Below are 26163 nucleotides of genomic sequence, written 5' to 3'. Positions count from 1 at the left end.
AATGGTTTGTGTCTGGAGTGTATGGTCGGTGAAATGGTGGAGCATGTCTTGTTATATTATATTGTTAAGTATGTTGAAAAGAGGGAAAGATTGAAGTGTAGGGTCATTGAGGTCGGGGGGTTGGAAGGGATTTTGAGCGATGGAGGAGGGTCTATTAGAAGTTAGTATGGCTATTTTTATTTTATCAGTAGTACTGAGTTAAGTAGGAGGATTTAGAAATGTTGTAAACCGTGTGATTGACCACAAACTCCAGCACTGTAGGTGGCGGCATGCACCTTTAACGGTGGTTTGCGGACCGCCATTTTATCATAGAAGAAGAAGAAGAATCTTTGCGGATGACATAAGAAAAATAAATTAATGCAGTCGAAATGATTATCAGTCTTAGTTGTTTAAGTTCGGATATTGATTGAACGAACAGTACACGGATCCTATTGTTATCGATGTGCCTCTGAATCGTATCTGTGTCAACAAGCTAGCTAGCTAATTTAGCTATACCTCATCAATTGAGTCTGTCAGTCTGATCTAGCTCGTCGATCATAGTCAAGATGTGTTGCAGCTTTTGAAGATAGTTAGTTACCTCTGTACTTTTTGTCTCAAATATGAACTTGTAAGTCGGAGAACGAATCAGACAATAGAGAATGTCAGGTTAGCATTGTAAACGACAGCAGCGAATAACCAGTCATACATCACATCATCATGGAGGATGAGGAAGATCTCGAGGTACTTGGCGAACAACTGTACGATTTAATTTACCCCAAGCACGCTGAGATCGCCGGGAAACTCACAGGTGAATCACCCCATAACGTTTTACATTTACACTCACATTCAAATTGCAAAGCATTACGCAGCTATGTAGGCATATGCATTACTACCAATATGTTATAGCTAGGTAGTAGATTCCATTTTACAACATTGTTTCATGGTATATTGAGATGGCATTGTAATTGGGTCGGAGGCATGTTGCTGGAACTACCTGGTCCTGTCCTGACTCGGATGCAGCAGGATGAAGCGATGCTGACAGAGGCCCTTGAGAAAGCCCTCAGAGCTCTGCAACTACCTCAGGGCCCCAGGTAAGACTGATAATACCACATTCTTAGACACTAGCATTAACTACTTTAGCGCCTATTGACGATAGTATCTTCTGATCGGAGGAGTTTTGTTAAGAGTCCGGAGTCTTGCTTTAATAGGCTGGACATGACATTTTTAACTACACTTTTTTTAATAATAAAAACTTGGTCATTATGTCCGCCGTGGAGCCCCATTTCATAATATTTCCATCTGTCCCAACTGCTTGCCGTCGTCTTGAAGTAATGGTGAAAAAAACTGGCCTTATTTAATGGCATTTTTCAACCTGTCAGCACCTAATAGTTCTATTGAGCACCGAGGCACCAACCCACCTTCTGAACGTTCCATTCCCAGCCCATTGTTCAATGCCAAATAATATTACTTATTGTGAATTCCAGTACCTGGCTGGTTGATGAATGGCACAATGTATAAACTAGGAGAATACGTTTTTCTTTACCTGAGATGACTGAATTAATGTTCAGGATTATTGATAGTCGTTAATACAATTATAATTCCAAAATATGCACATGAATACAGGTAATATCCAAACATGAAGGGTGATATTAATTCACAGTAATCTGTGGCTGTGCAATATCTCAAATGTAACACACACATACAATGGAAATTAGCCCTTTATTATGAATGATTTGGCTCTTAAAATAGCCTTTGGTTTTGTAAAACAAATGTATGTTTAAGATTGTTGCACTGGCACTCATATTCTAGTGAATGTAATCACAAGAACAAAGCGTTTTTGGTGCATTTTAATATAGCACACACTAGACAGTGAGAGGCAGACACAATATAAAAGTCCTATAAACATAATATACTGTAAAGAGTATAATTAGCATGTCTTTCAATTGAGTACATTATGAACCTAACAAAAAAAATACATACATACATACACACACATCAAATGACTGAAGTTACCTTTTATAAACTGGCAATCAAGTTTAACAAGGATATATCTTTTGGCCCCCTGTTTCATATCACTGTCCTACAAGTTCTAAAGCAGCTACGTTGCCTCATATTACCATCCTGTCAGTATCTACTGGTATCGTATCCTAAGGAATAGATCAACTCTATGTAAGAATTCTGACCTCGTTTACATAATAATCAAATAGAAGTGGATATTCTGATACAGAACTACTCACTTCTTCATCCTCTTCTTCATAGTCTATTACAAATGTGAGTCCTTTAGAACTAATTACTTTACCCTGCCACCAGCACACACTCCTATCCTCGCTGCTAATATACATGTGTTAAAAAATGTAGACGACCAGATCCTTTGCACAAATGAATACATTTTATACGGTTTTCCTGATATTCCAACCATAAGGGCAACCAGGGCATATTACTAGTTTTGTCATATTTTATTCTAAACTCATAAATGTCATCTGATTTTCTTATGTCTACCACTGTTGCATCATACTCTGTATCTAAAACGTTTCCACTAAATGTATGCTGAACACGTTCTACAAGAAACTGCAGTGGCATTTTAATAATTGGTAATCTAACCACATCTAAATGTCCTCTCGTACGACCCAGATCTTGTGCTTTAAGATGCTGTTTGGTAGCACCTCTCAAAATACCTCTTTACTTTGAGAAACAAGATCAGCTGGCGCAGTCATGCGTGCTTCATCTAAACTAGTGTCAAGTGGCTCACTCATAACAACTACTACACCCTTCACGTTACTGATGAGCTGATCCGATGACAGCCATTTCCCATATTTTGATAAGTAAAAAATGTAATTTTCGTTTTTCTGGCCTAATACAAAGCATCTCAATTTTAACTGCTCTGTCACGGCTGTTATTTACTTAAATTAGCTATCTGCTCGGTGACTTCCTCCACACTGGTCCAGAACCCACCATATTTGCCCATGTCTACAGTAACCTGTTGTTTTTACTGACTCCCTGAATGTCTTTTTGCTTTTGTCTATCTTGTTTCTCTTTAAGTGCCTGCAGTCACTCTTATTTTGAACATACGCTCACAATATATGACTCTCTGTCCTTTAACTGATGCCCTAGATGTTGTAAGGACCTCAGCTTTCATCTCAGGACCCAAACTAGCCAACCATTCCCAAGGCCTATTCTGTTTAAACATGATCATGCCCTCTAATGCTATTTTGCTTTCCCTAGACTTTAATCTTAGTACCGTAATTTCCGGACTATAAGCCACTACTTTATTCCCACACTTTGAACCTCGCGGTTTATACAATGACGCGGCTAATTTATGGATTTTTCCCACTTTCACAAGATTCATGCCGCCAAAAAACTGAGCACCGTCACATAATGTGACGTAAATCGAGCGCGCTCAAACTTCCCATCATTCTGATTACGGTAGTCATTTTGTCACCCTCATCATGGCAAAGACACGGAGAAATGCATATGATGCAGCTTTCAAGTTGAAGGCGATCGATCTGGCTGTTGGAAAAGGAAAGAGAGCTGCTGCACGGGAGCTTGGCCTTAATGAGTCGATGATAAGACGTTGGAAACAGCAGCGTGAGGAACTGACTCAGTGCAAAAAGAAAACAAAAGCTTTCAGAGGGAAGAAAAGCAGATGGCCCAAAGTATTTGCAGCCACTCGACATCAGTGTAAATCGTGCATTTAAGGTGGCGCTCCTTGTTCAGTGGGAGGCTTGGATGACAAGTGGGGAGAAATCATTCACTAAAACGGGCCGCAGGCGAAGAGCATCTTATGGTCAAGTCTGCCAGTGGGTCCTGACAGCGTGTCAAAAAATCCACTATCATCAACGGGTTTCGAAAGGCTGGACTGCTGCGTGTTGAAGGGGCAGCATGAGCTCAGCGGGGTATTTGCCTCCGGATGAAAGTGACGAGAGCGACAATGAAAACGATCCAACATCGGATGAAGCAATTCTGAGGCTATTCAACTCCGACACCGAAGGAGATGACTTCAGTGGTTTCAGTGCACAGGAGGAGGAAGATAGTGACCAATGACTTTCTTGGTAGGCTACTGTTTCAATTTTTGTTACAAGCCGTGTTTCGTTAAAGCCTATTTATTTTTGTTACAAGCCGTGTTTCGTTTAAAGGCTGTGTAAAGTTCATTTGTTTCAATGTACCGGTAGGCACCTGCGGCTTATAGACATGTGCGGCTTATTTATGTACAAAATACATATTTTTTTATAACTCAGTGGGTGCGGTTTATATTCAGGTGCGCATAATAGTCCAGCAATTACGGTAATTGATAAAAAAAAGCCCCAAAATCCCTCTCACACGCAACGTTAGTTTTTGGAGCAGATTCTAATGCTTTACACTGCTCGTCTGATACATTGTCGTACCGTCCATGCTTTAGGTGATCTGCTGTCAACCTACAGCACACCTTCACTAGAATAGCAAAAAATGGCTCTAGAGCTTGTTTTGTCATGTCATCAAACTCTTCTGATTCTTGTGCTATGAGTTTGTCGAAGATGGGTCCCCTGTGGACGTCTACGTCATCAAACAAATTGACCTCACCTCTAATGACGGTGCTGCTGTCTGTCTGTCACTCTGTGAGCTTTCTAACAAGCAAAGTATACGTGTTGGTCATGTTCTTTCTTTCCAAGAACTCTCCAGAATGGTTCTGTAACCTGTTTGGATATAAGGCCTAATGCCCTATTATTTGCCCTGTTTATTTAATATATTTATTTACTTGCATACCCGAGAGAATACTATAGACATCAAGAAAGCCAATCAGTTGATTATTGACAAGTTTTTCAAACACTTTCGATAAACATGGCAAAATAGAAATAGGCTAGATCAGCTTGATCCTAACTTTAAATAAATTACGAACCGTGGCTGCCTTCCAAGCAATGGGAACCTCCCCAGAAAAGAGTGACAGGTTAAAAAGGTTGGAGATAGGCTTGGCGATGATAGGGGCACCAACCTTAAAGAAGAAAGGTTCTAAACCATCTGACCCAGCTGTTTTTTTGGGGTCAAGTTTAAGGAGCTCCTTTAGCACCTCGGACTCAGTGACCGCCTGCAGGGAGAAGCTTTGTAGCGGGGCAGGTGAAAAAGAGGGAGAAGCGTTGGGGCTAGTTGCAATAGAAGAGGTGGGAGATGAGGAAATGTTGGACGGGCAGGGAGGCATGGCTGAGTCAAAAAGGAATCCTGACTTAATGAAGTGGTGATTAAAAATCTCAGCCATGTGCTTCGTGTCAGTAACAACCACATCAGAAAAAAGTGCATAGTGCTCCTATTTTTATTTGTTGTTGGTTGGTTTTCAATATAAAACTTGGTGAAATGATTTCAGTGTGTATCAGTACTTTTTGAACATATCCAGCACATTTTAACAATCCCGCGATAATACTGATAACCGTGAAAATTATAGTCACTATAATCGTGATATGAAATTTTCATACTGTTTCATCTCCTAGTATTTTGTCAAATATCTCAAAATGTATGTATTTTATAGTTTTCAATTTCTACACCATTTAAAAATCAGCATAACCTATTATTTCTAATGATGTACGTTTGGGCAGCGTACAATGCTGTTGCCAATTGCTGGTAGTTAAAACGTCAACAAATGAAAAAAAAAATACTAATGGAACTCTGAGGTTGTCCCATTGTTACCTATAGGGGAAATATAGGTATGTCTGTGTAAATTTAGATTTTTTTTCAAGTCAGACACCATTTTAATCAGGATAATCTCCTCTCTCTACTCCGTTGTCATCAAACGCTAGACCAGAAATAGTCAGAAGTTGCCATTTTTACCTACTGCCTTGTTATGCTGACATAAGCACACTTGACACCATCGAGATACGGATGTTTACTTTCTAAACGATTTGTTATTCTTCAGTATCGTCCTAAACAGATTGTAGTGGTAAAATAAAGGTATACCTTTTTTGGTGCCATTTAGGGAAAATTGAATTCTAAGGATCATCCCAGTCAGAGAGGCTCAGCGAGGGTTCTTTTCAATTAATTTGCTATGGCCTCGCGCTAGTGTTCCAGCTCCACCAACGTTCTTTGGTTGTTTTTCAGCCTTGGGTGAATTTGGACTCGTTCTATTGTCTAGCCTAGCTCTAAAAATTAACACGCATCGCTTGCAGCACTGTTTTGGAAACTAAAGTAACATATCTTTCATATCAGCGAGATATAATTTTCAAAAAACAAAAGGTAAATTACTACACAACTTTTCTAGGGTTAATGTTTCCATACAGCCATATATCCATTTTACAGCACTTGTTTACAGAAGACAAAGGCAACCACCTGTGCTAATTAGCTATCTAGCATGCTCCGAACACCTTTGTGTAAGCTAACTGGGGAGGAAAGGTATACCAAACAAAAATATAAACACAAAAATTCCCACGATTTTACTGAGTTACAGTTCATATAAGGAAATCAGCAGATTGAAATAAATGCATTAGACCCTAATTTATGGATTTCACATGACTGGGCAGGGGTGCAGCTATGCCCACCCACTTAGGAGCCAGGCCCAGCCAATCAGAATGAGTAGTTCCCCACAAAAGGGTTTATTACAGACAGAAATACTCCTCAGTTTCATCAGCTGTCCGTCTGGGTGGCTGGTCTCAGACGATCCCCGCATGTGAAGAATCCGGATGTGGAGGTCCTGGGCCTACTGCCAAATTCTCAAAAAAATGTCATCAAATTGTATTTGTCACATGCGTCGAATAAAACAGGTTACCGTGAAATGCTTATTTACAAGCCCTTAACCTGTAGTGACGCCCAGCCCGTGAACGGGACCGTTATCATCATCTGACACTAATTAGCATAACGCAACGGACATAAATATTCCTATTCATGAAAATCACAAGTGAAATATATTGGAACACAGCTTAGCCTTTTGTTAATCATACGGAAAGGCCGTATGGAGTGCAATAGAGATTGCGTCATCTGTGCATCTGCTGGTGCGGTATGCGAATTGGAGTGGTTCTTGGGTTTCTGGGATGATGGTGTTGATGTGAGCCATCACCATCCTTTCAAAGCACTTCATAGCTCAGGCGTGAGTGCTATGGGTCGGTAGTCATAAAACGACATTGGAGGCGGCTTATGGTAGAGAAATTAACATTAAATGATTTGGCAATAGCTCTGGTGGACATTCCTGCAGTCAGCACACTCCCTCAAAACTTGTTTAAAAAATAACGATAATTTGGAGAGGATTTCATTTCAAATAACCGAAAGTGAGTGAATGCAAGGGAAAAAGGCCATTCTTGAACATGGGGTGAGACGTTCTTACTAATTTGATGCAGATGCATCATGCAGGACTCTAGTGTCAGAGGAGAGACTGACTGAAAACGCCTCCATTAATTGCCACAGTTTACACAACCGATAGATCAGCGTTCTAACTCCTCCTTGTGATAGAATGGTGCAATGACTGAATGTCACCATCTACCTCAAACGGTCGCAGCATAAGCTCGTAAATTTTAATGGAAGAACCACTGTACAGTCGTGGCCAAAAGTTTTGAGAATGACACAAATATACGTTTTCACAAAGTTTGCTGCTTTCAGTGTCTTTAGATGTAGTCAATGAACAGCATTCTTACATAGGTATTCCTCTTGTCCAGATGGGATAGGGCAGTGTGCAGTGTGATGGCGATTGCATTGTCTGTGGACCTATTGGCGCGGTAAGCAAATTGAACTGGGTCTAGGGTGACGGGTAAGGTGGAGGTGAGATGATCCTTGAATTGTCTCTCAAAGCACTTCATGATGACAGAAGTGAGTGCTATGGGGAGATTGTCATTTATTTCAGTTACAACTTTGCATTATTGGGTATAGGAACAATGGTGGCTTGAAGCAGGTGGGGATCAGCAGACTGGGATAGGGAGAGATTGAATATGTCCAGCCAGCTGGACTGCGCATGCTCTGAGGATGCGGCTAGGGATGCCGTCTGGGCCGGCAGCCTTGCGAAGGTTAAGACGTTTAAATGTCTTACTCACGTCGACCACGGTGAAGGAGAGCCCACAGTCCGTGGTAGCTGGCCATGTCGGTGGCACTGTGTTATCCTCAAAGCGGGCGAAGAACGTGTTTAGCTGTCCGGAAGCAAGATGTCGATGTCCGCGGCGTTGCTTGTTTTCCTTTTGTAGTCCGTGATTGTCTGTAGACCCTGCCGCATACGTCTCGTGTCTGAGCTGTTGAATTGTGACTCCACTTTGTCTCTATAATGATGGTTTGCCTTTTTGATTGCCTTGCGGAGGGAATGACTACTCTGTTTGTGTTCTGCCATATTCCCAGGTTGTATGTAATAACACACACAATTCTCTGGGCTAACAATGTAGGAAATAAAACATAAAAAATGAAATACTGCAAAGTTTCCTAAGGACTAGAAGCGAGGCAGCCCCCTTTGTCGGTGCCATTTTATACAATTTTATACCATTATGTTTCGAAAACTGTTTAGAAAGCGATGGTTATAGATGTTTCTAAATGTTTAAGCACAGCATCGGAATTGTAGTTTACACAGAGCCAATTGTGGGCGAACGTTGGCCTAAAGGCTGAAAACCCTACATATGGAGAAGGGTTTTTGAGAGCTAGACTGAGAATATCCTGGAGAGTAGGAAAACTAGAGGCGAGGGCAGTTTGGGGTCTGTTAGTAAGGTTCCCCCCATCCTGCTAGATTAGTTGCCCATGTGTCTGTATTATTCATCCTGGGGCCCGACTCAAACAACTGGGAACTCGGAAAAGTATGAGGTCAAATCATGACATCAGTGATCTTCAGGTCAGAAAGTTGGAGCTCTAGAAAGAGGCCAAAGTTTCCGAGTTGGAATTCCGAGTTGGATGACTGTTCAAAACTGTTTTCCCAGTTGGAGCTAGTTTTTTTCCTGAGTTCACAGTCGTTTTGAATGCGCTGAAGTCTGAGATTTGGTATTCAGACTTTATTCAGTCGCGTAACGCGCTCTGCATGTGTGGCTGCCTTGTGCGCTCTGAATAAATGTAATTCAACCACTGAAAACTCTCCCACTTGCTGCCAACAGATTTTCTCATGGAGCTTTCTTTTAACAGGGTTTTCAATACATTTATCTTAAGCCATCCCTTTAAATACTGTGTACATTTTTAGTTGGAATTTGGAAGACAGACTCACTAGAATACATTGAGTTCATTGAGAGAACGGGTTCAGAATATTAGGGAGAAATGTTTCAGTATCAAATCAAATCAAATTTGATTTGTCACATACACATGGTTAGCAGATGTTAATGCGAGTGTAGCGAAATGCTTGTGCTTCTAGTTCCGACAATGCAGTAATAACGAACAAGTAATCTAACTAACAATTCCAAAAAAAACTACTGTCTTATACACAGTGTAAGGGGATAAAGAATATGTACATAAGGATATATGAACGAGTGATGGTACAGAGCAGCATAGGCAAGATACAGTAGATGATATCGAGTACAGTATATACATATGAGATGAGTATGTAAACCAAGTGGCATAGTTAAAGTGGCTAGTGATACATGTATTACATAAGGATGCAGTCGATGATATAGAGTACAGTATCTACGTATGCATATGAGATGAATAATGTAGGGTAAGTAACATTATATAAGGTAGCATTGTTTAAAGTGGCTAGTGATATATTTACATCATTTCCCATCAATTCCCATTATTAAAGTGGCTGGAGTAGAGTCAGTGTCATTGACAGTGTGTTGGCAGTAGCCACTCAATGTTAGTGGTGGCTGTTTAACAGTCTGATGGCCTTGAGATAGAAGCTGTTTTTCAGTCTCTCGGTCCCAGCTTTGATGCACCTGTACTGACCTCGCCTTCTGGATGACAGCGGCGGTGAACAGGCAGTGGCTCGGGTGGTTGATGTCCTTGATGATCTTTATGGCCTTCCTGTAGCATCGGGTGGTGTAGGTGTCCTGGAGGGCAGGTAGTTTGCCCCCGGTGATGTGTTGTGCAGACCTCACTACCCTCTGGAGAGCCTTACGGTTGAGGGTGGTGCAGTTGCCATACCAGGCGGTGATACAGCCCGCCAGGATGCTCTCGATTGTGCATCTGTAGAAGTTTGTGAGTGCTTTTGGTGACAAGCCGAATTTCTTCAGCCTCCTGAGGTTGAAGAGGCGCTGCTGCGCCTTCCTCACGATGCTGTCTGTGTGAGTGGACCAATTCAGTTTGTCTGTGATGTGTATGCCGAGGAACTTAAAACTTGCTACCCTCTCCACTACTGTTCCATCGATGTGGATGGGGGTGTTCCCTCTGCTGTTTCCTGAAGTCCACAATCATCTCCTTAGTTTTGTTGACGTTGAGTGTGAGGTTATTTTCCTGACACCACACTCCGAGGGCCCTCACCTCCTCCCTGTAGGCCGTCTCGTCGTTGTTGGTAATCAAGCCTACCACTGTTGTGTCGTCCGCAAACTTGATGATTGAGTTGGAGGCGTGCATGGCCACGCAGTCGTGGGTGAACAGGGAGTACAGGAGAGGGCTCAGAACGCACCCTTGTGGGGCCCCAGTGTTGAGGATCAGCGGGGAGGAGATGTTGTTGCCTACCCTCACCACCTGGGGGCGGCCCGTCAGGAAGTCCAGAACCCAGTTGCACAGGGCGGGGTCGAGACCCAGGGTCTCGAGCTTGATGACGAGCTTGGAGGGTACTATGGTGTTGAATGCCGAGCTGTAGTCGATGAACAGCATTCTCACATAGGTATTCCTCTTGTCCAGATGGGTTAGGGCAGTGTGCAGTGTGGTTGAGATTGCATCGTCTGTGGACCTATTTGGGCGGTAAGCAAATTGGAGTGGGTCTAGGGTGTCAGGTAGGTTGGAGGTGATATGGTCCTTGACTAGTCTCTCAAAGCACTTCATGATGACGGATGTGTGGTGCTACGGGGCGGTAGTCGTTTAGCTCAGTTACCTTAGCTTTCTTGGGAACAGGAACAATGGTGGCCCTCTTGAAGCATGTGGGAACAGCAGACTGGTATAGGGATTGATTGAATATGTCCGTAAACACACCGGCCAGCTGGTCTGCGCATGCTCTGAGGGCGCGGCTGGGGATGCCGTCTGGGCCTGCAGCCTTGCGAGGGTTAACACGTTTAAATGTCTTACTCACTTCGGCTGCAGTGAAGGAGAGACTGCATGTTTTCGTTGCAGGCCGTGTCAGTGGCACTGTATTGTCCTCAAAGCGGGCAAAAAGTTATTTAGTCTGCCTGGGAGCAAGACATCCTGGTCCGTGACTGGGCTGGGTTTCTTCCTGTAGTCCGTGATTGACTGTAGACCCTGCCACATGCCTCTTGTGTCTGAGCCGTTGAATTGAGATTCTACTTTGTCTCTGTACTGGCGCTTAGCTTGTTTGATAGCCTTGCGGAGGGAATAGCTGCACTGTTTGTATTCAGCCATGTTACCAGACACCTTGCCCTGATTAAAAGCAGTGGTTCGTGCCTTCAGTTTCACACGAATGCTGCCATCAATCCAAGGTTTCTGGTTAGGGAATGTTTTAATCGTTGCTATGGGAACAACATCTTCAACGCACGTTCTACTGAACTCGCACACCGAATCAGCGTATTCGTCAATGTTGTTGTCTGACGCAATACGAAACATCTCCCAGTCCACGTGATGGAAGCAGTCTTGGAGTGTGGAGTCAGCTTGGTCGGACCAGCGTTGGACAGACCTCAGCGTGGGAGCCTCTTGTTTTAGTTTCTGTCTGTAGGCAGGGATCAACAAAATGGAGTCGTGGTCAGCTTTTCCGAAAGGGGGCGGGGCAGGGCCTTATATGCGTCGCGGAAGTTAGAGTAACAATGATCCAGGGTCTTTCCACCCCTGGTTGCGCAATCGATATGCTGATAAAATTTAGGGAGTCTTGTTTTCAGATTAGCCTTGTTAAAATCCCCAGCTACAATGAATGCAGCCTCCGGATAAATCGTTTCCAGTTTGCAGAGAGTTAAATAAAGTTCGTTCAGAGCCATCGATGTGTCTGCTTGGGGGGGGGATATATACGGCTGTGATTATAATTGAAGAGAATTCTCTTGGTAGATAATGCGGTCTACATTTGATTGTGAGGAATTCTAAATCAGGTGAATAGAAGGATTTGAGTTCCTGTATGTTTCTGTCATCACACCATGTCACGTTAGTCATAAGGCATACACCCCCGCCCCTCTTCTTACCAGAAAGATGTTCGTTTCTGTCCGCGCGATGCGTGGAGAAACCCGCTGGCTGCACCGCTTCGGATTGCGTCTCTCCAGTTAGCCATGTTTCCGTGAACCAGAGAACGTTGCAGTCTCTGATGTCCCTCTGGAATGCTACCCTTGCTCGGATTTCATCAACCTTGTTGTCAAGAGACTGGACATTGGCGAGAAGAATGCTAGGGAGTGGTGCACGATGTGCCCGTCTCCGGAGTCTGACCAGAAGACCGCTTCGTTTCCCTCTTTTTCTGAGTCGTTTTTTCGGGTCGCTGCATGTAATCCACTCCGTTACACTGGTTGTAAGGCAGAACACAGGATCCGCATCGCGAAAAACATATTCTTGGTCGTACTGATGGTGAGTTGACGCTGATCTTATATTCAGTAGTTCTTCTCGGCTGTATGTAATGAAACCTAAGATGACCTGGTGGTACTAGTGTAAGAAATAACACGTAAAAAAACAAAAAACTGCATAACAGTCTGATGGCCTTTAGATAGCGGGGTGATTGTACCAATTGCTTGATAAAAAAAAAATACTCTGATCTTGTAGATTATTTAGATTTAGTAAAGTATTTATGAATCACAAAAAACAGGTTTGGAGGGCCTTTACGCACTAAATAAAGGAAATGGTGGTTTGATTAACATTGTCACGGCCGTTGAGCGAAGAGGACCAAGGTGCAGCGTGGTGAGCGTACATTTTCACTTTTTTTCGGATGACGCCCGACAAAAACAATAAACAATACAAAAACAACCATGAAGCATAAGGGCTATGTGCCACAAACAAAGTTAACTACCCTCTAAGAAAGGAGGGAAAAGTGCTACCTAAGTATGGTTCCCAATCAGAGACAACGATAGACAGCTGTCTCTGATTTGAGAACCATACCCGGCCAAAACATAGAAATACCAAATTATAGAAAATGAAACCTAGAATGCCCACCCCAAATCACACCCTGACCAAACCAAATAGAGACATAAAAAGGCTCTAAGGTCAGGGCGTGACACACATTTAGTTAAAGTTGAAGTGTTGCCCCCTATCGCAGCAATTTTGTTTTTTGCATGTTCTGCAGACAGGGTGACCGTCTTCGATTATGTCCCCCTCAGCACTCTTGTAAAACACAAAATACGACCGCACTTTTTGGTCCAGATTTGGGCCTCTTAGAAGGCTGAAAAATCTCCCGAGCGCTGTCACTATCTTCCGCTATGTTTTCACACAAAACCCACGTTGCAGGCTGCGCCTGCATCAGACTGTTGCTAACTTTGTTTTTTTATTTTATTTTACAGTGAGTTTTTCAAACCGTGGTAAGCAAACACGGTTTTAATAATAATTAAAATTTGAAACGGTAATACTAATTGTCAGGGAATTTTATTGTGAAACCAGTAACCATTTCATCCCTTCCTCTGACCTATTTATGCTGTTTAATATTACATGTAGTCTATTTGAAATTATGTGCAAGTCTTACATTCACCTTTTTCATGTTTATTCAAATACTTTTGGTTGAAATCATATGGTTTGGTTTCAATACTTCAAAACCAAATGGTTGGTCCAGGTTGTCATAAAAATAGATGGGTGTTAAATTGTGATTTTAATAAATTAAGCGTATTTGGAGCTGCAGCTTTTTTCCCTGTGAGTACAGAACGGTTTTTAGCTAAGTGATTGGAAAAAGACCGGAGGGGTTGGATTTCTAACCACTCAACTCTGCTCACATACCCTGATCTGTAGACACCACCGCCACGCCTTAATTTATTTGATCTCCACCCCAAACAAATAGCGTTTTTAAAGACAGTAAATGAGGCTGAATGTAGAGAGAAAAGTTAATAAAAAGGGAATTACGCTCCATTTACACATGCTTAACTCGGGTTGAACTCCGCCCCATGTGAGTTTCTGTGTCACAATTTGGTTGAGTTTGATCTTAACTAACCTCCAGAGCTCAGGTTTCTCGTAGTCTAGTCAACGAGACAGATTTGGAAGGATGGCCATGCGAGACTAGACCTCAACTAACTATGATCTCTCCATGACTTCAGCAATACAAGGATGTCAAAGGAGGAAGATGAAGCATCTGCCTCTTCTGACTCACTTGGGGAACAGCTGTTTGAGCTCGTGGACATCTACAACACTGGCCACACACAGAAAATCACTGGTAATCAACCTACTGATCAGTAAGCCAATCATCTCTCTCCAAACATATGATTTATTTTATTTACTTAACCCTTATTTTGAGAGAAAAAATCTTGCCAAAAAAGCAACACACAAAGTTTGACACTTTTCTGCTTGACCAAAAAGGATGAGAACCTGGGTTAATTCCTTAAATCTCCTCCAATGGCAAACAACTGGTTGTGGGACACTCACTCCCTGTGTGTATTTCAGGGGGAGTTGGGATATGCAAGAAATACATTTCCATTACTTAACCAGACAAATATAGGCACCCCCCCCAAATTAATATTATTATTATTAGGTGTTAACAAATACCAGGTGTAGGCAACTAGATTCAGCTGCGGGATGATTTTTGTTGGACCTGATTTTTGCTGAATTCCTGGTGATTTTAGTCTTTTTTGACACAAAACTAAAATTATTTTTTATTACAAAAATATGTTTGGGTCCAAGAAAATCACTTGCTGGCCGCCTGTTGCTGACCCCTGCCCTATACAATGCGAATCCATACAGTGCAAGCGCAGGCTGATCCTTTATGAACCAACAGCTTATAATGCTTCCCTAACATGTATTTACCCATGTACCACTCCAGGCATGCTACTGGAGCAGCATAAAGAAGCGGTGCTGCATCTTCTCTCAGAACCCTCACTACTGGAGGAGCAGGTGAACCTGGCCTTGAAGACACTGCAGGAGTGAGTGTGGAGCTTGACATCATTGTGGGGAAGAAAGATATTATGAAGAACTTTGTTTGTATATCCAGACACAACGCTGATGAACCTCTGAATGGATGGAAACTAGACTGATTAGGCTACTTTCTGTTAATGGCCGTCATTAATTTTAGATCTGGCAGTCAAGCAGACTGAGGCCCTGTCCAAATACATCCCATATTACCCTAGAGTTGGGTAGGTATAAGCAATATGATAGTAGCCACTGATGAACTAATTATATTTTTCTGCCATATTGGTTACACCTACAGTATCCACACTCAGGTCTACCTAAAATCCTTGAGGATACAGGACTAGGGGTTGTTTCTGAATGGGCCATTGATCTCGAAAGGAGAGCCTAGAAACCTAACACAGAAGGCTAAGACGGCGTTCCCCACTTACACAGTAATATAACATTATCCATCCATTTTATGGTGTCATTATTGTACATCCAATAGTAAATACATGGTGATACCAGAATAATATCTAATATCTCTCTAGTCGCAGGCCATAACGTGTGGGATACTTAGTCTATAATGTGCAGTTTTTTTAAACGATATTCATGGCGTGTTATGTTTCCCCTACCCTGATTTGCTGTAGGCTGGGTGTGGAAGAGACAGATGTGAGTGACTCATCAGATGCCGATGACACAGAGAGGCTGGAAGAGAGGCTGTTTCTACTGGTGCAGGAGATGGACACAGTGCACTCAAATGACATTACAGGTTAGCCCTGCCACTAGCCGGTCCCAATTTGATCCCTACTCTCCCTTTGGCCCTTTAATATTTGCAGATCTGTAAGGCGAAGCAATATGGTGGTAGCTTTACCACTAAACTGTTTAAACATAAGTCTCTGGAACAAAATGGCTCATTGAGTGAACTGTAATATCACAGATACTGCTAATGCTGTCTTTCATAAACCATTTTAGTGGTCTGTAATGGTTAGAATTTAGAAGGACTCTGTCTCATAGGCATGCTTTTGGAGATGGACCCTGCAGCTCTCAGACAGATGCTGAGCGACCGCACCATGTTGGAGGGAGCCGTTCAAAAAGCACAAGCAGCGCTGGTAACCTTCAACCGAAACTACCCATGTCAATATATTGATTGATTGTTTGGTACACTAATTAGTGCCCCGCCCACATGGACTTACAAGACACTATTTCATCAAGTATGTGTACACAGAGCACAAAACAAAAACTACATTTCTGGGGGAGGGTAGCCTCAGCACAGTCATAACACAACCATATGTTCCGGTTTTCAAGGGAAATTGAAGAGAGAGCCTGTGACTCCCGCTTTCAGACGTTAACAAGGCGACACTCCATTTTACTGGATTGGTTGAAAAACTGCAGAAGAGAACATTGACAGTATTGTTACTCTCGTCAACAAGAGCAGAATGTGGGGTGGGGGTCTAGTTCTAGGCATTTATTTTACACTTGCCAAGTTAGGTTAGGAGGAAGGTGCTGTGGGAGATGATTGGTTGGTAGATTAAGCCGATTAAAAGAATGCTGATGCGGAGGTAGTTTATCCCAGCCTTTCTATTGTGCAATGTCAAAAACTCCCATATACAAGAATTACAATCTTGCTTTGTTAGCCTATAGATTCTAACTGCATTTATTTGGGGATTTTTACAGGAAAGCATTTGGATCCAAGAGGACAAAGAAATCACCAAATCCAAATGAAGTTGGCCCAAATACTGTGACATTTCAGCTGAAGAAAACTACTTCATGAACACAAGAACATTTATGTGCCACTAACCCACAGGATCATAGCTGCCATGAAGGGATGTATGTATATACTGCATTCTAAGTGGCGATTCCTGATTTCAGATATTTTTCTCACTCCAACACTTGTCAGTGACTTGTTTCGGAGTGCAATGCACTTTAGTTAAGACCACACTCACGATTGGACAGGAAGGGGAATATGAGCCAGTGAAGTGTGCTGCGACGCCCTCATACACTTGCTAAAAATAAAACCAGGCACCCAACACTTCTTGAAATATACATGCAAATGCTCCTTTAGACTGCAGACTTCAGGAGTGGAGAATGGAACAGGCCTATAGTCTTTTTTTTGTTGCTTCCAATGCTATAGGAGAATTTGACAACGGTCTGGGTTGATTGGATTTTTCTACTTGCCAGAATTGTCAATGAGGGATAGGTAGTGCTGGTCCAAAATACTTTCATCTGTGAGAAAGTAACTACATCTGTAGTGCCACATTGATACCAACAGACTTGCACACATTTTAGGTCCACTGGTAGTTTGGGGGATATTTGTTTGTACTTCACTCAATAATAAAAATGAATTCAGTAACATTACACAAAGATTAAAGTATTCCATATTCAGACACTTTTAGCCAACTGTTGGGATGTACTGCAATAATGTGTGAATAGGAAATGTATTTTGATATGTAGATAAAACACAACATGATGAACCTTGGATACTAATCAGACAGAACAAAATTAAACATTCTTTCAAAGTGCTAAAGAGCGCAAAGATATCTTTATTACCATTTTACAGGGTTGAATTCTAAAACAGGAAAAATCAACAGCTTTTCTCAGACAAAAGGGGACCTTTGGAAAAAATGATTGGGTGTTCAATACAGAAACAAAGTCAAGAACACAAAGGGGAAGCAAGGAATTCTGGATAACAAAGTTGACAAAAGCAATAGCAAAATCAAAAAGGAAACGGCAGTTTTGAGTAAAATTTGCTCCTTTCACAGATGTATTTAATGATGGGCTAGTTATTCTGCAGAAGCAGCCGTTACAAACGTGAATCCAGGTATTATATAATCTATTAATGACATTTCAAAGCTAAATCAGCAAAAACAATAGTTGCTCTCCACACTTTTGCTCATGACTACAGCTCATAAATACAATCGATCAGATAAATATTTGGATAGATTAATGACATTTAAAAATTGTAGTCAAATGACACCATGACTATTCCCTATAAAGTGCATGCACTACTTTTGACCTGAGCCACCTAGTTGTGCACTATATAGGAAATAGGGTGTCATCTCGATATAGTCCTGGGGCCTCATTTATAACTGTTCACACATTTCCGCATGAGACACATTTCTGAAAATCCAGCGGGAGTACAAAAATATTTAGATTCATACATTTGGTGCACATTAAAACTGCCTGGAAAACACCTCCAAATTTTATGGTGACAATAACACACTATTTTGCTGTATAATTTTGAAGTAGGCCATGGCCGTATCTAAAATGGGCAATTGCAATTTTAATCACATTTCTGTGGGCAGAATGTTTTGGAAGTTATTCAAACTAAACATGCATATAGCGAGTGCTTGACGTCTGCAAGGTTGATTGTAGCCTATATTTTGAAACACTTTAAAAGTAGGCTAAATGCTACAGCCCACACTAAAGTGCAAAATAGAAATTGTTCAATATTTTGTTTATCAATACATAGAAACAATGTCCTGCCTTAGTATAGGGTCTGATTTAAATTGGCAATGTTGTGCTTCTATCTCACAGCAATACAATAGCTTACCTATACTCAAATATTTCACATAAACTACTGTGTTGGCAGAATGTTCCAATACAGTTTATGAAAGAGAAAACAAAATGGCAAATTATGGACCTGTCAGCAGAACGTTTAAATTCAACAATGTTTTGCATCGACTTTTCACCTAAATATGATGGGACTGGCCGTGAATTCTGAAAAATTGTCCAAGGCAGGCTACCAGTAGCATACATAGGTCTACTTCAATGTAAAAGAAACATCACCTTTTAAATTTGACTGTAGGCTAGATTATAAACCGCACTGCCTATGGGATTGCACAATTTAATACAGCCTATCTATTTACTAGGCTCCTAGGTCCAATTAAATGAGAGATGCACATGCCAATTTGTTGTATGGCTACTTCGGGAATATGAACCTATTACGGCTAGAAAAAGGTGAGAAATTTATTCTGCAATGGTTATGAAAATAGAAAGATTCAAATGTTTATTTTAGATTAAATAAAGAATTTTGCTCTTCTAACTAATGGCTGCATTTGTGTTATGTTGTCCTGTTTTTAGTTTTTTTTATGAATAAGCTTTTCATCATATCCCCCATTTGCACAAAATACTTACTTGCCAGCTTGGAATACAATATTTCAGCCACTAGTAGATGTGCGTACGCATGGTCTAAACGGGGAGCTGAGCACCTTCTCACAACACATTACATTTTTATAAATGCCAACTTGATTGTGGAAACTGCCGCATGCACATTTTGGGGTATATTGTATGCACGCACGGTTTATAAATGAGGCCCCTGAATCCCAGCTCACTCCTTGTTCCTCTAAAGGCCTGCTTCTAAACTCAGTTGGGAGAGAGGAAGCCTAGTTGAGACTTAAGACCTTTGTGCATGATAATGAGGTGTTGGTAGGTAGCAACATTTTATAAATATCTAAAATGAACATTCCAACACTCAAACTTCTAAACTCCTAGGGTAGCGAGGCGTGACAGTCACTCCTATTGCCTCTGCTGGACCCCACATCACACCTGAGCACATCTGAATGAGGGAGAGTGAACACAGCAGGCATTGCACTACTGATACTCCACACACATCAGCGCTACAGTACCTTCAGTGTCTGTACGGGAACACTGAAGAGTCGTATAAACAATTGAGCTGAGCTCCCGAAGTGCTACGCTCTTTTACACACTAATACACTTAAGGGGCCAAAGACACACGTAATAGATAAAAATAGGACCAGAACGGTCCTTTGTCTCAGCATGTGTGTAGAGGGAATGTTGTCTAAGAGCTGAACACACTAGCATGTCTGTCTCCACAGTAGGTTGTTACATACAGTATAATCAAGCTAAGTATGTGCATTAAGATCCATTGTACCAACTAACTCAGTTTGACACATGAAGAAGCCCTTTATGACAATCTTGCCTGCAAATAATTAACACATTTTCTTTCTTTTTTTTTTTAATTCGTGAAAGAGTGGTATAGTCGTTTGACGATGATGGTACTGGTGGTAGTGTTCGTCTTGGGTGTAAGGGGGGGTCCATCAGAGGGGGAGTTGAGGTGTCTATGCGCTTCCCAGGGGGTGGTTAAACCCATAAAGTCTGTTTTAGGATGAACTAGGCTGGATATCTACTTCAGCACTGGGTATGCCCTCTGACCGCCCAACCTCCCAGACAGAAGCCGTCCCGATGGAGTACTCGCCTGGGGAGAAGGAGAGAGGGATACAAGGGTTAATTTGACAGTGTAAAAACATAGCTACTGGTATGTCCTAGCACCTCAATGGTGGAACAAGCCTTACTTATTTTCTTACTAGCACTGATTTCACAGCTTTATTGAGTCAAGTTTTACTTGCAATGACTGATGTGGTTGTACCTTTCGGCCAAATTACCTTAAATGCAAATGGTGTCATCACAACTTCACTTGAGATCCTCGATTTTTCCCACAGATGTCAATGTACACATTTACATAAGTGTCAAGTCTTAATGGGAACCCTGGCCTAACCGTTTTCAACTAACTTACCTGTGCAAACTGGGCGGGGTTATAGAACGTCACGCCTCCAGAGGGTGGAGCTCCCTGGGGAGGAGGCTGCGGAGTCGGGGGCACCTGGAAGGAATAGATGCAGGAGTTACCATGGTAACTAGGCAGTGAGGCAAGGCAATAATCCCCTTTCCTCCATGGCTACAGAGAGGACAATCTGTGACCACAGTGTTGTCGTGTTCATTAGGGCACACAATGTAAAAGTTTTGCAATGAAAAGCAAAAATGAGCATTTCTTGTTGGACAAGTACAGGTAATGTTTGGTACCTAATGAACATGACCCAGGATTTTCTCTTCTGGGTTAATGATGTAACTATGGGAACAGGCCAGGGGGAGGAGCAAGTCTCCAGCATGCCTCTAGTTTGTAATCAAAGGTATTTTTATCAGTTTTTGTATTATCGTATTTGTGATATACACTGAACAAAAATATAAACGCAACATGCAATAATTTCAAAGATTTACTGAGTTACAGTTCATATAAATAAATTAGGCCCTAATTTATGGATTTCACATGACTGGGAACACAGATAAAAACATTTTTTAAAGTAGGGGCGTGGCTCAGATAAAGTCGGTATCTGGTGTGACCACCATTTGCCTCATGCAGCGCAGCACATCTCCTTCGCATAGAGTTGATCAGGCTGTTGATTGTGGCCTGTGGAATGTTGTCCCACTCTCAAATGGCTGTGTGAAGTTGTTGCATATTGGCGGATGCTGGAAAACACTGTCATATGCGTCAATCCAGAGAATCCCAAATATGCTCAATTTGTGACATGTCTGGTGATTACGCAGGCCACGGAAGAACGGACATTTTCAGCTTCCAGGAATTGTGTACAGATCCTTGTGACATGCTGAAACATGAGGTGATGGTGGCGGATGAATGTCATGACAATGGGCCTCAGGATCTCATCACGGTATCTCTGCATTCAAATTGACATTGATAAAATGCAATTGTGTTTGTTGTCCATAGCTTACGCCTGCTCATACCATAACCCCACCTTGGGGCACTCTGTTCACAACTTTGACATCAGCAAACCGCTCGCCCACAAGACGCCATACACGCTGTCTGCCATCTGCCCAGTACAGTTGAAACTGGTATTCATCCATGAAGAGCACGTCTCCAGCTTGCCAGTGGCTATTGAAAGTGACCCTTTGCCCTCTGAAGTTGGTTACAATGCAGACCTGCAGTCAGGTTAAGACCCTGGTGAGGACGTTGAGCACGCAGATGAGCTTCCCTGAGACGGTTTCTGACAGTTAGTGCAGAAATTCTTTGGTTGTGCAAACCTACAGTTTTATCAGCTGTCCGGGTGGCTGGTCTTATTACAATCCTGATGGTGAAAAAGCCGGATGTGGAGGTCCTGGGCTGGCGCGGTTACACGTGGTCTGCAGTTGAGGCCGGTTGGACGTACTACCAAATTATCTAAAACGACATTGAGGCAGCATATGGTAGAGAAATTAACATTCAATTATCTGGCAACAGCTCTGGTGGGCATTCCTGCAGTCAGCATGCCAATTTCACACTCCCTTTGCTGTGTGACAAAACTGTACATTTTAAAGTGGCCTTTTATTGTCCCCAGCACAAGGTGCACCAGTGTAATGATCATGCTGTTTGATCAGCTTCTTGATATGCCACACCTGTTAGGTGGATGGATTATCTTGGCAAAAGAGAAATGCTCACTAACAGGGATGTGCACACCTTTTGAGAGAAATAAGCTTTTTGTGCATATGGAACGTTTCTGGGATCCTTCAGCTCATAAAACATGGAACCAACACTTTACATGTTGCGTTTATATTTTTGTTCAGTGTAGTATCTTAACATTTCAAAATTGAGTCAGAGACACCATCAGAACAGCTCTAATTGGCTGCATTCTCCTCCAAATCTGAGGGATGTTGATTACCTCCAATCGGTTGAAAGTTAGCTAGCATGCTAGTGGGTGAGAGTGGTGCTTGAGACAGCCAGGGGGATACAGCTGATGGAATGTTAAGCAGCAAGGCAGTGAGATGGGGGATGTGGTGAGGGTGTGGGGGGCGATTGAGGCCCAGCTAGAGGTACCTGGTTTATATGCGGACTCAATTCAAGTGATAAAGAACTCATTGAGCTAGAACGTGACAGCTAAAGATGGCAGGGGAGGGAAATAAACACGGACAAACACAAAATCACAGAATTATTTCATCATCCCGTGCATGGATTAGATCAAGAACTGCATCCACTCCCAGTTTAATATAATCTCCTCAAAAGCAGATTTAAATCAAAATATCGACAATAAGGATTTCTTTCTGATGTTAAAAGATGCACAATCTTAGGGAGAGGATCCATAATTAGAAAATGTGAGTCTTTTACATGTCATCCTGCCCAGGTGTTAGCATGGTATGAGGCCCACACAGGAAAATAAAGGCTGGAAGTTGAAACATGCTCCCACAAACAAACACGCACGTACCAACCATCACTCAACCAAGCTAGATGACTGTTAAAAGTGGAAGGTAATCAATGGGGGCATGAGGGTTTATGATAGAGTAGCAGGGGTACTACAGTCCTCTAGGAGGATCGAGGTGCTTCTACCTCTCCTGACGGGGACCCAGCGGCAATAGGGGGCCCCACTGGACCGGGCGGTAACAATGTTGGGTTGAACATCTGGACAGATCAAACATCTTAATTCAGTTCGGCAGATATTGAATTGGTGTGTCTAATCTGATGGTCTTATGTTGTGAAATCTATTATAGACAACTATAACCATCACTGGGAGTGTAATACGGTACCTGTGGCACAGCACTGGGGTTAGGGTCGCTCTGTTCCTGGTTCCCTCCTGTCTCTGGGACATTACCCACCATGGGCTGCTGTTCCTCTGGAGTCAGACAGGAGAGAACACATTACAATACAAATACTGTACACACACCGGTATCAAAACAACACGCAAAAAAACTAATATTCCCAACGCAGTCACACTCAAAGACCTATGATGACCATCGCTAGAGTACATTGATATATTTATTCAAAAGGTTAGCATACCTGCCCCGGGCACAAACAGGTTGGCTGGCATGGGCATGGGAGCCAACGGGGCAAAGAAGTCTGACGGGGCAGGTGCCGATCCACCGGGCTTGGCACGGGGTCCACCTGGGTTCAGGACATCCACGTAGCGGCTCTTTGTACCTGAGATGGGTGAGAACATATATTTTTTTTAATCTGCTAAAAAAATCCCCCAGAAAATCTGACGTGCCAAAATGACAAGCACTATTAGTGTGGTTCCTAGAGATTTGCAGCGGTTTCAAGTGCAATGTGACATGTATCATTATTTTCCTTCACGTTCCCGAAAGCCAGGATCATGCACCTGCCTCTATTTCCCTCTACAATGCTCACAAGCCATGCAGGACTTGCTAGAACTGGGAGTGTGACAAACACACCTGGCTAATTCAAAGCATACTTCCTTCAGATAATATCCTAGTTGCCAAGTGTGAGCAGGGAGTGATGCGCTCCCATAGCAGTCAATGAAACCTGATACACTGGTCATGTGAGCAGCAGCACAAGTGAAATGTAGCTGCAAGAGTTTTGCAGCACTGCATTGAATCTAAAACCTGTATCAGCTAAAAACCCACAATGAGGGGCTGCTTACGTTATGCCAACACGTGTAAATCTCACCTGCTCTCCTGGAGAACATGTTGACAGGCGGCCCACCAGTAGGGGGACCTCCAGGACCCCCTTGTCCCGGTATGGGTCCCAGCATTTTAGGGAAGCCCGAGGGAGGAGGAGGAGGGGGCTTGTACTGGTTACACAGACACAAACACACATCAATACTTTATTATTAGGATCAAAGATATCTCTGTGTTAGTATGATAAACCAAAATACTGTATAAATACAGATGGTCATACACGTGCTAGGATATTAATATAAACCTCTTATTATGAGGACTAAGAATGTACATTTTGGGAAATGTTGCTGCCGACTAACCGACCCTCATTAAACGGTCAACAAACGGTTACATGTTTTCCAAACAGTAATTTGATGTGATCAACAGAAAATACTATGCATGCAGACGTTTTTCATTAAGAGCATAATGGAAGCATGCAACAATAGCACGCCTATTGTCTTCCAGTCAAAAGGCTATATAGTCTATTATTCAACATGCAACTCCTGTAATGAAGCAGCTAATAAAACCATTTCAAACATTTACCAAAATGCAATTTGTGGGAAAAGACTGTTCTAAACAGAGCACCTAATGCGAGCGGTTCCGTATGTGACAGAGATGAAAACACTGTTCTGAACAGAGCACCTAATGCGAGCGGTTCCGTATGTGACAGAGATGAAAACACTGTTCTGAACAGAGCACCTAATGCGAGCGGTTCCGTACGTGACAGAGATCAGAGCACCTAATGCGAGCGGTTCCGTATGTGACAGAGATGAAAACACTGTTAGAAACTTAGAAAGAGCTGGATTCTAAAGACGTAACAACTAGGTCGTGTTGCTAATACAACCAGGATTGTGCCATTGGCATGTAGAAGTCTAACTTTTTGATTGATGGATTTTGGCTAGGCTACTTTGAAGCAAGGTAAGACATGCTTCATTATTTGAAGTAAAGTAAAATAGGTTTCAAACAACTATACTGCCTCAAACTCACATTGCAAAGTTTAACATGTGATTGCATTTCGAATTGTTATTTGTTGCGCAGTGACTGGGCTTACAAATGCATACATTTTACTCCAGTACCAGCTTTTTGAGGAGCTGCTGTTGAGCTGTCTGACAGGAGATAGGCTATTCTGCTCTGTAGCTGTACGTGTATGATAAATAAGATACATGAAGACTAACAGAAAATACATGCTGCAATTTAAACCATAAATTTATGCAAATTAACCTATAGACCGATAAGCATGACCGGTCTAATTAAGTTTTGCCAGCTACCGATTAACAGATAACCGTTAACATCCCTAATGAGGACTAATAAAAACAACAATACATATAGGCATGCTAATCATAATGGCTGGAACGCACGCACACAAAAAACTAACCTCCTCCTCTGGCTCATCCAAGTTCACCCATTTCTGTTTCTTCTCGTCCCAGACAATCTGACAGAACAGACCAGTCAACTGAAGATACTCATCAGCTCCAATACACACACACATACTGACCACACTGCCATGTATAAACTGTGAGCTTTTACAGACAGGACTCAGTAGAGTAGTAAGGAAGAGCATGTACAAAAATGATTGGAAAACAAGGAGTGTCGAAGAGTTGACTTACAGATTTGTTTTTGTCATCCGGAAGGTGGGCTTCATTCTTCCCCTTCCTATAGAGCCAGTTGAGCCAACCGCCACCCCCACCTCCCTGAGAGAGAGAGAGAGAAAAATAAAATCAGAAATGGTTACAGAATTATTTATATATATGTGTGTGTGTGTAAGAGATGAAATGATGAATCGAAAATAACCGACACCAACCACTAATCAAAGACATTTTGCTGATATCAATAATTACTATAAGTAGCCTATATAAAAAAAGAGCTATTCTGCTAACGGGACAATTGATAGCTACAAAATTCAAGTAGCCTTGCATGAGCCTTGGCTTATACCAGCCGGAACGGCACATAGACTCCTGCCCTATCTCCTGTTTCTGTAGCGTGAGTCAGCTTGGTGTACAAGTACACCCCCTGGACAGGACGCTAGTCTATCAAAGGGCCTAACCCACAATCTATCTTCTTAATGCTGAA

General features: G+C 42.3%; 2 protein-coding genes across 9 annotated transcripts in view; one reads left to right on the top strand and one right to left on the bottom strand.

The window, feature by feature from the left end:
• Positions 1-302: 302 nt before the first annotated feature.
• LOC112219701 lies at positions 303-17446 on the top strand. 2 transcript variants are annotated; one of them, XM_024381195.2, is made up of 7 exons: positions 303-787; positions 956-1070; positions 14139-14254; positions 14858-14957; positions 15570-15691; positions 15937-16031; positions 16597-17446. In XM_024381195.2, the coding sequence occupies exons 1-7, from the start codon at positions 697-699 to the stop codon at positions 16642-16644; spliced, it is 687 nt and encodes a 228-aa protein (XP_024236963.1). In that variant the 5' UTR covers positions 303-696; the 3' UTR covers positions 16645-17446. The 2 variants fall into 2 exon arrangements, with proteins under 2 accessions (XP_024236963.1, XP_024236964.1); XM_024381196.2 differs by having other exon boundaries at positions 769-787; positions 933-1070.
• Positions 17443-26163, bottom strand: part of sec16a (SEC16 homolog A, endoplasmic reticulum export factor) — a 69052-nt gene continuing 60331 nt past the window's right edge. For 5 of the 7 annotated variants that reach the window (XM_024381187.2, XM_024381190.2, XM_024381194.2 and 2 more), the window contains 9 exons: positions 25701-25784; positions 25469-25525; positions 24104-24227; positions 23477-23617; positions 23227-23312; positions 23030-23101; positions 22523-22582; positions 20456-20539; positions 17443-20137 (listed from right to left, as the gene is read on the bottom strand). In XM_024381187.2, the coding sequence (XP_024236955.1) occupies positions 20066-20137; positions 20456-20539; positions 22523-22582; positions 23030-23101; positions 23227-23312; positions 23477-23617; positions 24104-24227; positions 25469-25525; positions 25701-25784 (780 nt within the window). In that variant the 3' untranslated portion in view covers positions 17443-20065. The remainder of the gene's footprint in view (positions 20138-20455; positions 20540-22522; positions 22583-23029; positions 23102-23226; positions 23313-23476; positions 23618-24103; positions 24228-25468; positions 25526-25700; positions 25785-26163) is intronic. The other 2 variants (XM_024381191.2, XM_024381193.2) reach the window with 2 other exon arrangements.

The sequence above is a fragment of the Oncorhynchus tshawytscha genome, linkage group LG20, assembly GCF_018296145.1.
Source record: "Oncorhynchus tshawytscha isolate Ot180627B linkage group LG20, Otsh_v2.0, whole genome shotgun sequence".
Taxonomy (NCBI): domain Eukaryota; kingdom Metazoa; phylum Chordata; class Actinopteri; order Salmoniformes; family Salmonidae; genus Oncorhynchus; species Oncorhynchus tshawytscha.
The sequence above is the reverse complement of the archived record's forward strand: the minus strand, read 5'-3'. Positions and strand labels throughout refer to the sequence as shown.

Bases quoted from the DNA above. Each gene is read 5' to 3' on its own strand.
- LOC112219701 (XM_024381195.2), top strand. From the start codon at position 697: ATGGAGGATGAGGAAGATCTCGAGGTACTTGGCGAACAACTGTACGAT. The intron at 1,071-14,138 runs GTAAGACTGATA...CCATGACTTCAG, and splicing joins CAACTACCTCAGGGCCCCAG to CAATACAAGGATGTCAAAGG. The intron at 14,958-15,569 runs GTGAGTGTGGAG...GATTTGCTGTAG, and splicing joins GCCTTGAAGACACTGCAGGA to GCTGGGTGTGGAAGAGACAG.